Raw genomic sequence first — 12,470 nt, 5'->3', positions numbered from 1 at the left:
AATATATTAGTCCTACTGCTCACTTAAGTAGCCTTTAGTATTTCATTAATGTAATATTATCTGCAAGTATACAGTTAAAAAAAAGAAACAATACATTCAGTCCGCTCCTAAGTGTAGGATTCTTTTTCACAAAAGTAATCAACGTTCTCTTTCATGTTTGCTGAAAAAATATTTTATAGTGACACTTCTAATAAATAAATAAAAACACATGTAGTTTCATGTAGGCCTATCCACCTTATTCCTGACGAGTTTACTGCGTTTCGAATTATGGGCGGCACTTCCGGTTTGGGGAACTTCCATTCAAAAAGACTGAAACGAATCATTTCAAATCATATGGTTGCCTTTCAAAATAAAGCTGATCCGTCAGTTTGACTCAATCTATCAGTCAAGCTATCAGTTTTCTTTCATGTTTTATTTAAGAATAACATGAGAATAACGTTACACTTGGTATTTTAACGTGACATGTTATAACAAGAATATCAACGGTAAGAAGTATTTTTAGTCGCTGCATTCTTTTCGTGATTATTTTCTTTTTTCCTTTTGCAATCTGCTGTAATAGTATGAAAAAGGTCAACATATGTAGCTACTGCACATTTGTGGTCTGTTCTCAACGATTTAATTTTCGATATATCCCATTAATAATTCACTGGAATGCATGAAGAATCTCTTTTTTTCTCTCCCCAAATCGTCTCTTTCCAGGTTTGTTTTCACAGGTAAATAAAATGTATTATCTGTCATATATCTGTATAATAAGTTTATTAAGGCAACGTATGTTACATAATACAGATTACCACAGTGATATTTAACCGTCCGATTTTGCTGTTGAAAGATTCACACTTTTGGGGTTATTCATGGTCTGTTGAAAGAACCTTGTTGATGCTTTTACACTTTTAAATGTACTTTTAATGATCAATGGGTGAGTAGAATAATGTAATGTCATTGTACACAGTTTAAAAATATATATATTATTGCGTCCATAGACCAAGTCTTTCACTGCTTGTTTACAGCTTAACGGAAGTTACACCCATAATTCGCGCAAAGCGTCATGGGGCGTAGGAATATTGTGGATATTGTATGAAAATAAAACAATTGGCTTTTTTAAAATGTAAATTATGATTGGAATCGTGAGTGAAGAAAATCCAAGGACACAAACTCTGTAGAGCCCCGTGCGGTGAAAGCAGGAACTGCAGCTCTGAGAGGGGGCGGTCGTCTTATTTGGCCCTAGATTTAATATCCTCCGGGTCCTTCAGGACGATCATCCACAACGTACATTATTTAGAATACTTCTCTTTTAATATTTGGCCAAAATACACTGAGAACTGCAATGAATAAAAGGCATAAACGAGGCGGGTGGTGTGTTTATCCTCAGTGCACTTGAAATAATAATGATGAGGTAAGTACTTCCGGTCGCCATCTTGTGTTTTAGCCGTATGTGTGTGTGTGTGTTTGAGAGAGAGAAAGCAGCGGCTGCGTTGGAGTAACCAACAAACTCTTTCCTCTTTTACCTTATTAATCTTTATATCACGAGATGTCAAAACGGCATCGGTTGGATTTAGGCGATGATTATTCGTCGAGCAAGAAGAGATCTTCTGACGGGTATGTTGAGCTTTAGGAGGGTTTTATCTGTCCGCTGAGGAGGGAAAGAGCTGCTAGGTTGCACTAGCATGCTCACACTTGTGCTGGTGTTGCTTTATAATAGCAAGGACTCTGACATCGTTGCTAATAAATAATATACAGAAAATGCACAGCTGATATACACAGAGGTTATTGTTACACTCAGGAATGCGGGTTGTTTGCGTAGTTGCGCGCGAGTCTTTGTGACTAGTGCCGATAGCACGTGCGCTCACTACAGCATGGGTCTGCTCGCGCGTGCACAACAGCAGGTTGACGTACAGCACACACTATTTACGTTTCACCTGCTTTCTTGATTCGTTACTTTCTAGTTCTAACTCGTGTGTGAAGAAGCAGACTTGAACCTGTGTAGAGATATACACAAAAATGTGTTTTGAAGAAGGCCGCTTAACGGACACTAGACTAGTGTAATATGTTGTGTAACCGTGACTTTGCCGGTGTCGGAATGTATGTTAGCTCACTGGGCTCTAAAACTCTCCGTAAAGAAACTAACGTTAACTAGAAAAAGTAAATTGTAAATAATTAGTGGGGGTTTGAGAGCCTAAATTCTAGGGTTTTATGTTAATAAGCCGGATTTTTGGTTGCCCACGGTTAAATGCGCGGCCTACTGTTTCACTCTGGATCATTTGTCGTTTTTAGTGGCATTTTTGTGTTTTATTATAATTAAAAAATAAATAAATTTGTTTTTCTTTATTTGAAATGATTGCTCGTAGTAGTAATACGCGAGTAGCGTTGTCCGACTCTTAAACGAATCATTCTTATGTGACGAAATAGTAAATCGGTTAGGTCGTCAACTTGTTGAACCGATGAGTGAAGTGAACAGAGTGAATCGATGATTTTACTCCTGATTGTAAAATACATTTAATTTCTAATTTGATTGTCAATCGCAATGTTTTTGGGGGAGATTTTAGTCGATTATGACAAAAATCATAATTGCCGATTATTCCCTTGAAATTGTAATTGCGATTATTAATTACGATTATCACAATTTACATTGAATATATATAGGCATATTATAATACATGTTTACACAAAAATTAACACACACAAGTACTGTCCCCCTTTACTTAACATACACATAAATTGTATGACTCATAGTAAAGACTAGAAAAACATTAGGACTATGGTAAAGCAATTAAATAGCAGTCCCAAACTAGTTTTTGTTAATAAAATGTTGATATGAGCCACCACAGTCATTTAATAATATATAAAAAATAACACAAAGTGAAAATAAAGTGGCATTTTTGGGTTATGGAAACGACAGTTACCATGGTAAATACACAATACTAACAAGAACTGTTAATGAAACAGCTCCTGGTGAATAGAATGAAAATCATACCTGCATGTAAATCCTTCTCAGCTAACACTGGATTTATTGGTATTTTACTTTTATTTCGTGACTTACTAATTTACATTGTAACGACGTTGCATGCTCGTAGTTTCTTTTGCACTTTATACAGTGAAGCGATACACAGCCCGCGCATTTGTGCATGCAATTGAAGAGTGCGCGCTACGAGCACAGTATTACGGCTGACAGGACAGTAAAGTCCATTTTTCTGAGGTGAAAGACTTTTTATTTCAGCGTACACCTACGTCACTGCCTGGTATGTCATATTGTGCTGGGTTTTCTGAAGTAGTGGTGATTCGCCTCTCATAACATAAATGCTCTAAACACACACGCAGAGTGGATTTTCTTTTGTAATCGCGGCCTTGAACGATTACGTAATCGTGGCATCCGTAATCGAAATCGCAATTAGAAATTCGATTAATTGTGCAGCCCTAGTTTTATGTACATATGATACAATAAGAACGAAGTACAAACAAATGCTCAAATAAATACAATAAAACAAATATAAGTTAAATAAACAGTTCTTTAATTACAGGAAGGTCTGTATAACATTACCGTGCGTTCACGCCGGCGAGAGCGAAAGATTTGTGGATGCTCTGACGTAAATCAAATGCTTGGTCTTTTTTAACAAACAATTTAACTTAATTGTAGTGACATGTTTGCTAATGAAATAAACCAATTAAAAGCCATTTGTGTGGTGTGCCTTTTGTGTTCATGGTTAAATGCTATTCTAATTTGCATTCCCGCTGAAAAACAATTGTTCTAGTGCGAAAATCTTGCCTATAGGCCTGAATAGTGTCGCGCGCCGCCTTATCAAATTCAAATGATCAACCTCTCCTATTTTGCTGGGGAACTAATGTGGTCTGAACCAAAGTTTACAGGACTGCGTTCTCTGGAATCCTCTCAAACGGAGCACTTCTACATTCCAATTGGTTGCCGATCAACCGCGTCATAGCTCATTACCATAAAGTTGACCTGATTTCAACTCTCCTCGCTGCTCTCACCGTCCAAGACGCGCTGCCCTCACCGGAGCTCCAAAATGTATGACCAAAAAATTATATCACAGTATTTTTCAAAATTTAACCGGTTTCACGGTTTATGACGGCATTTTTTTTCATGCATGACTGGGTGTTAACCACATTTTCTACTGATTTGAGAGAGAAAATATTGCAGTAGATTGACTTAGTATGCTTAGTATACTGTATGCTTAGTATGCCAAATAATACTATGCTTAGCCGCTAGTATACTGTCATGAGTGAATATTGTATAAAAAGTCCACCAGGGTCCGAAATTAACTTTTTGGCTCACCTGCCACGGGGACTGGTAGATGAAAAAATCCACCAGCCAAGCATATTTTTTACCGGCCAAAATAAAAAACAGCCTTTTTGTGTCGCATATACATTTCATTTCAGTACATTTAATTGAGATAAGTATTATTTTGAATGAATAAGAGTACACATAGGAGTCAAATCAGAGCAACAAATAGTAAGACATGGAAGATGTGAGCATGGAACTAGTGCTCATAACAGTACATTTGATTTTGTAAAACTATCAGATACTTTACCGAAAGTAAACATTTTTACCTATCAGTTAAACAGATTAAAAGTAAAAAAAAAAAAAAATTATATATATACACTAGGGATGCGCGGTGTACCGGTACTGCAAAAATAGCGGTATATATTATGTTTCGAAGTTCACCGATAGGCGGCAGTGCGCTACCTAAACTGACGCGGGTCACACGAAACCGGCAAACGGTGACAACAGAGGAACATGATGGATCAAACGAATTTCTACACGCCCGAAATTAATAAATAGAGAGAGCAGTATGAGTGAAATAAGGCATTACTTTGCCAACAAAAGTAATGAGAAAAGTAAAGAAACAGATCTCAATGCACCACTCTGCAAACGGGGAGGCACACAACAAATCTGCCTTTAGCACTTGACTTATCCGTTGCTCATCTTGACTTGTTCAAAGAGTTCCGAGATCGACAGGTTAATCCATCATTCAACTGATTTAATTTAGACTTTTATTGAACACTGAACAGCGCACATACGTAAGAGCTTATCAATTATATATGATACGGTAAACACAAAAGCTCAAATCTGCTTGCATGACACGCTATAGTAAAATGAATGGCATATTAATGCCGCTGTGGCGACCCCTAGAGGAATAAGCCGAGAGAGAGAGTAATAGTAGTAATATGAATATTACTACTAATATTACAATTAAGCTACATTTTTCGACATTCATTAGGTAACCTGACCTAACAGTATTATAGCATTTATTAATCTATATCAATCAGTAATTAAATGACCTAGCAAATTAAATATACTAATCCATTTTTAGCATGTTAACATTACTTTATGCAATGCATTAAACTAATATGAACCCAAACAGTAACCAAACCAAGAAGAATAAATGCAATAAATGTTGATAATTCTCTGTTGATGCATGACAGCTAATGGTTTACATGTCATGTCATTATTCTATTATTATTATATGTTAATCTATTATTATAGATAATAACCTATTTTAACTGTATAATTTCAGGGTTTTTTTCTTTTTCAAAATCAAAATTTAACTGTATGTTCCCTGACTGAATTATTATTATTTTTCTTTTTACATTTTGATACCTTTTCTTTGCACATTTTGGTAGTGGAGAGTTTCAAGCAGTGTTTTTTAAGTGTTACTTAAATTGAGATTTTTATTTTTTTATTTTTTTTTTACCTGTGGTATCGATTTAGTATCGATACCGAGGTATTAGGTTCTGGTATCGTACCGAAGCCAACATTGTGGTATCGAGCCATCCCTAATATACACACACATTTAGCTTTTTTGTCTGTTTGCTGCATGGTAAAAAAAAAACAGTATATAGCCTATATTTGTTAAATCATGGGGTGCGTCGACACGCGCAACTACACGCGCCTAAAGACATATTTCACTGAGCAAGCACAATGAAGCAAGCGAAAAGAAGTAGCTACTGTGTGGGACCATTTCGACAAAGTTATTTGCAAAATATGCTACGTGGTATTAAAATAGCAGTAGGCCTAGTGCAAGTACAATGCACTATCACTTGCAAAGCAAACATCCACAAGCAAATGAAAGGCGCTTTCTGAAGTTGGCCACTCTAGCGAGACGTTATCTCTGTATTCCCGGGACATCTGTGCCATCGGAGACCCAGACTCACCCCACATCATGTAGACATATTACTTTTTTAAGTAAAAACTAGACAAGCTGTGGATTGAGGTAAGCCTGCTATTTTTATTTGACGAAAAAACGTAGTCTGAAAAAACAGCCGTTTTTTCAAAGCTTCAAACTGATTCAGTGTTTTCTTTTTGTCATCTTAATTTGTTAATTATTTAAGTTAAAAAAAAAATTTAGTGTTGGTCTATTTTTGGTGTGAAGAAGGTTCACACACGCTTCTTGAGGCACACACACACACACACAAGGTCTCTCCTTCTCTGCAGTGCGCGCGCTACACGGTTTGGAGCACAGTATGAGCGCGGTCTTTCTCGCTCGCTCTAGATTACTGGAGATTTGACCTAAATTGCGGGCATCAGGGAACCGCTATCAATATGCGGGAGACTTCCGGAACTTCCGCAAGACTTTGGATGTCTGGAACATTCACCCGCCAGTGTGGCGGATAGCCTTTTGAGATTTACTCGCCAAACGGAAAATCTACCCGCATTTGGCGCTTGGCGGGTGTTAATTTCGGACCCTGAAGTCCACACTAGTATTAATACAGATTTCCACAAAATGATGCTGTTTACAAAGAGGTGCCAGCATGAGGCGCTTTAGGAGCGATTTTATCGATTAACTTGAATGTGTGGTTTACGTCGACTTGTTGGAAAATCGGTTTTCTATTTAACATCCGCCGATGCTCTCTCTAAACGAGCTATTAACCTAATCATCTGAAACAACTAATGTCTGTGCGAACTCACTCTGTTGATTCCGGAAAATCACTGGCAGTGTGAATGAACCAAAGTCAAACGAACCCGGGTCAAATCCCGGGCCACTTTATCCATGTATTTTCCGGAATCTCTGTGTGAAAGGGAACTCAAACACTGAGTCAACTCAGCAACAGGAGCCGCTTGTACCAAAGGAACACGCGAAAAAAGATACAGACTGACAAACGCCCAGCAAGAAGTGCCTCCACTCCACAAAGCAGGTTTCGATAACACAATCATTTACAAATGCTACAAAATATGAAAAGGATTAGTTTTTTTAGTTTTATACAAGTTATATTTTACTTTTAAGATGGCAATATTTACAATAATGTATTTTGTTTACAAAAATAACTATTTTCTACATTTTTAGGAAACTTTCTTTTTACATTAAAACTTAATTACTTTGTTATAAGACATTTTTATTTCAAGCATTGTATGCTTTGTTTGATTCAATTGTTTGAAATATTTAATAAGTAAGCATTAAAAGCTATCTGTGTGTTTCCTTACTTTAGAATCACAAAGAAAGGATTATGCATTCTTTCATTAAAAAAAATAACCGTGAATACTTACAGTATAAGCCTTGCCAGTGACGCATGAGAAATAATTTATTTTAAATAATCGTTCAATAATCGTAATCGAGGTAACTTGTTCGATTAATCGCGATTATGATTTTAGCCAAAATCGTCCAGCCCTTGTGTCAATGATGGCCTTCTGGACAGCAGACAGGTCGGCAGTCTTACCCATGATTGCGGTTTTGAGTAATGAAACAGGCTGGGAGTTTTTAAAAGCCTCAGGAACTGCAGGTGTTTAGAGTTAATTAGTTGATTCAGATGATTAGGTTAATAGCTCGTTTAGAGACCCTTTTCATGATATGTTAATTTTTTGAGACAGGAATTTTGGGTTTTCATGAGCTGTATGCCAAAATCATCAGTATTAAAACAATAAAAGACCTGAAATATTTCAGTTGGTGTGCAATGAATCTAAAATATATGAAAGTTTAATTTTTATCATTACATTATGGAAAATAATGAACTTTATCACAATAGGCTAATTTTTTGAGAAGGACCTGTATATATATATATATAGGCATATATATTTATACTTTAAACAATATGAATACAAGTAACATATGGTAATAATAAATAAACCAATATAAAATAAAAATTCACATTTACATATCAAATATAACAATATTGTATCAAACAAAGTAATACTGGAGATTAATATAATAAGATTCTATATGGGCTTCAGACAATCGGCACACCCATAGGGCATTTTGACGTGTAATTTTACACGTGAAATGCAGCCAAACCGTGGAGTGTTTTGCCTTCGGCATCTTCAGTTCATCTCAGTTCAACAAGTGTGCCAAGTAGCGGCACTGACAAGTTGACGCTGGCAAGTTGACGCCAGAGCACATGGGGGTGGTTAAAAAAAAAAGACAGGAATGCTCAGCTGTCAAGTCATCATAGGTATCATAAGTCGCAATGGCAATGAGCTGGCGTTAGTTTTCCCGAAGTCATGATGTACTGTATTTATCACCAACTGTCCAACAATTAGGCCTACAATTCAGTGAAAATGAATCCATAGAACATGGATTCACACAACGTCACATTACGCACTTAAAGCGCTTCTGTGAACCGAGAAAACAGAATAAAACTAAATGTATAAAATAGGGTTGGGCGGTATTTCGGTAATATTGTATACCGCGGGGTCTTAAAATAGCAACGGTATCAGTTTCAATTCCGTCATTACCGGCACTTATATATAATATATAAATATAATTTTTTCAATGCCTAAAAATGCTTATGTAGTTGTCATCAAGTGACAGTGTGGAGGAGAAAGAGAGAGAGAGAGAGAAGGGAGAGGCAGTAAATTCTGACGAGGCAATTTGTAAATGTTGCAATAAAAAAGGTGACCGCGAGAGATGGAAACACCTCTAACCTAATGTTGCATCTCCGAAACAACCTCCCACTCACTGCTGCGAGGATGCATTTTGCCCCGAGTTCATTAAATAAGCGCATTAGTTTATATTTGTTTCAAATATTATAATATTTTTTTTTTTACGTTGATAATGAAAACTGAACAGCACGAGTAAGATGGGATGCATCAGGAGTCAGACATTGACCACTTAATTAAGTTTCATTTAATAAAAGGCCTTTAAAGTGAATTTCGTTTTGTATAAATTGTATCTTAATTTTAATAATTTTTTTATCAACCAATAATAAATAAGAATCAAATATAGCAGACAACCTAATCATGACATGATCGTGCGCTGGCGCGCTGCGGTCACTTGCATTGAAATCTCATCATAAATTAACCGAAACTCAGTGTATGTCTCACAGACATGACAGATATCTAAATAAAGCTTGAAATTTTATTAAACGAAACAATTCAAAACGAAAAGAAATAGGCTAGCCTACTCTCTGATTATGTAATCCATGATGTGCATTTCTCTCTATCGTTCACTATGGAGATGGCGATTCGTCAATTTCTTTAAACGAAACAATTCAAAAGGAAAAGAAATATAGGCAGCATACTCTCTGATTAATCCATGATGTGCATTTCTCTCTAGGCGCGTTCACTACGGAGATATCAATCGTCAATTTCTTTAAACGAAACAATTCAAAACGAAAAGAAAAAGGCTAGCCTATACCGTCTGATTATGTAATCCATGACTTGCATTTCTCTCTATATATGCGCGTTCACTAGGAGATGGCGATTGTCAACTTAATCTTTGCAGCACTGACAGATAAGTTGTATTAATAAAAATCAATGGACGCGTGTCACCGGATTTACAAATGCGCTTCTTGCTTGTTGCTTGTTAATTTAATTTAAATTAATTAATAAAATGAATACAATTGTCATAATTAAAATGATTAAATATGATTAATTGTCCCATTTTTGCTCATTTATAGATAGTATTTATATCTACCACCCCCTCAGCACCTGGGTTAAAAAATTATTTGGCGCCACCATATTATAACGGCCCACGTATTAAAAATAGTCGAGTCTAAATAGGCTACGGCTGACACAAAGTGCACAGGTTGGCCTTGAAATTTTTAAAAAAAATTTGCCCGATCTGGTATTCAGTTTCTGAACGGTGTCGGCACAAGCCAACAGTTTTGTGACGCTGTCTGAGCCTTATGTCATAATTTTTAATTGGTCACGGTAGGGGTGGGCGATATCTCGATATTTAAAATATATTGAGATATTTTTTAAACACGATATGGATTTTGACATATCGTATATATCGATATATTGTTTATATTTAATTCTGATTTCGCCGCTTTGTCTTCTCTGCGCTGTGCTCGCCCCCGCCTCGTTGCTTTTGTTCCCCCTCCCCTCGCGTGTTGTCTCATTCAACATGGCGGCGCCCGCAACTAGCCCGGAGGCTACAGAACTCGTCTAAAAAGATCGTCTTAAATGCTGTCTTACATGCACTTCTTGAGGCACACACGCACACTAGCAAACACACGCAAGGTCTCTCGCTCTCTGTCCCTCTCTGGCGTGCGCGCGCTACACGGTGCTCTCTCCCTATCTGCCGTGCGCACGCTACACGGTTTGAACCATGGTTTGAACATTCACACAGCCTTTCGAAAACGATACATTTCCCGGCACATGTTATTAAAAAGGATGACAATCCCGGTAAAAAGGGACAGGTGGCAATTATTTTTGTATACAGCAATTAATTTGTATACAATTATTATTTTTGTATACAGGGATTTTTTTTTTTAAATGTCGCAGAAGCACTTTGGACTACATGAACTGCCTACTACCTCTTTGCACTCCAATAAAAAAAAAAAGACTGTGGTATTAGGCATATTTGTTTTTGCATTAGTTTTTGTTGGGTTATTTTTCCTGTAAAGATATCGAGATATATATCGAGATATAGCAAAATATATCGAGATATATTTTTTGCTCCATATCGCCCAGCCCTAAGTCACGGTAATACCGTATACCCCGGTAAAATAGAGAGGAGGTTTGACGGTATCAAAATTTGGATACCGTCCAAGCCTAGTATAAAACTATTTTTTAGGCCTATACGCGAAATATAAGCTATTTCCCTTAAACAATCACAGATTAACAAAACGAAAGGAAAAATTTAGCAGAGCTTCGGTTAATGCGACGGGGTCCATAGTTCACAAAAAGGAAACCGAGACGGCAGAAAACGGCATCGTGCTTGTTTTCTGTATTTTACAAAAGCTTTACAGTTTTGAATTTAGATACAATTTATACAACACAAAATTCACTTTAAACAAAGGGTTTCTTTCTACTGAACAAAACGTAATGAAGTGGTCAAAACCATGTCTGACCCACATGTCTCCCGATATATTGCGGCATCTTGCAACACATTCTGCCTTGCTAAAACACGCATGTGGGAGATGCGGAATGGATAAAAATAACTCAGAAAATAAGAGGATGTGAATAAGCCCATTAATGGCATGTTTGAGTCATGCTCTTAACGAACTGTTTTATTTCCTCTTTCCATGTTGTGAATAATAAATGTATATCATTTTAATTTGCTTGTTACACTATGGAGCCTAACTTATTGTAATAATTATTTGACATAGTTTACTTTTACACTTAGAATTATTCTTTGGGATCCTTGCGTACTAAATTGCATTTTTTTTTTAATTTGCGTGCTGGAGGTAGGCTATTATGTCGAGTGATGTTAGCATTTAAGCTAGCTGGTGAGAGAAAATGGTACTATGAAAGAGTCTGGAAAGTTGACAGCGAAAATAGGGCATACAAAGAACAATGGAAAGACAACCTTTCATCCTACCTAGTTTTGTAAATGCTAAGCCGGTGGGTCTTATCTTGCAATGAAGTTGTCGCTGTTTACAAAGAATATAAGATTATACATTTAATGACGGCTATTTTAGAGGTGTGTCTAGCGATCCACTGACTCTTTTGAATGTCTTTCAGTACTTTTCAAATTAAAAGCTCTCAATTAATCTAAAAATAAAACATTGCTACAAAAGCGTTCTCGTACTTTAATTTTGAAGGCAAAATCACTAAAGACGAACTAAGCAACAGTTACTCACAATCACTTCTTCAGACGAAGTGATTGTGAGTAACTGTTGCTGTCATGACGGATCAATTTCAGAACCAGACGCTATCAAAATAATCTGTTAAATGATCTAAATTAATTTTTATAAATATTAGGGCTGCAACAACTAATCGATAAAATCGATTATAATCGATTATGAAAATCGTTGTCAACGAATGTCATTATCGATTAGTTGGTCTGCTTACATCACGGGGAGCGTTTACTGGTACGCACACACACGCAAGGTCTCTCTCCCTCAGGCGCTCTGCCGAGCGCGTGCGCTACACGGTTTGGAGCAGTCTCTTCCGTCTCGCATGCGCGCTCTTGCTTGCGCGCTCTAGATTTTCGAGCATTAGTTTGAACTAATTCGCGGGCATCAGGGAGCCGCAATCAATATGCGGGAGACTCCCGGGACTTCCGGGATGTCTGTATTTTGTCTCGAGCATCAGGTTGTGCAATCAGTTCGCTCGCAACGTATGTGATGGATTAAAA

The 12,470-nt window shown here is 36.9% G+C and overlaps 1 protein-coding gene across 2 annotated transcripts in view; it reads left to right on the top strand.

Annotated features, from left to right (window-relative positions):
- The first annotated feature begins 1,170 nt into the window (after window positions 1-1,170).
- dhx15 (DEAH (Asp-Glu-Ala-His) box helicase 15) overlaps window positions 1,171-12,470 on the top strand; it is a 55,125-nt gene continuing 43,825 nt past the window's right edge. Inside the window, exon 1 of one of the 2 annotated variants that reach the window (XM_077201928.1) lies at window positions 1,171-1,393. In XM_077201928.1, the coding sequence (XP_077058043.1) occupies window positions 1,386-1,393 (8 nt within the window). In that variant the 5' untranslated portion in view covers window positions 1,171-1,385. The other variant, XM_077201927.1, reaches the window with a different exon arrangement.

Source organism: Siphateles boraxobius, unplaced genomic scaffold (genome assembly GCF_051911475.1).
Source record: "Siphateles boraxobius isolate OS27281-9 unplaced genomic scaffold, OSU_SipBor_1 48, whole genome shotgun sequence".
NCBI classification, from domain to species: Eukaryota; Metazoa; Chordata; class Actinopteri; order Cypriniformes; family Leuciscidae; genus Siphateles; species Siphateles boraxobius.
Note: the sequence above shows the minus strand (reverse complement) of the source record. Positions and strands in the feature narration are given on the sequence as shown.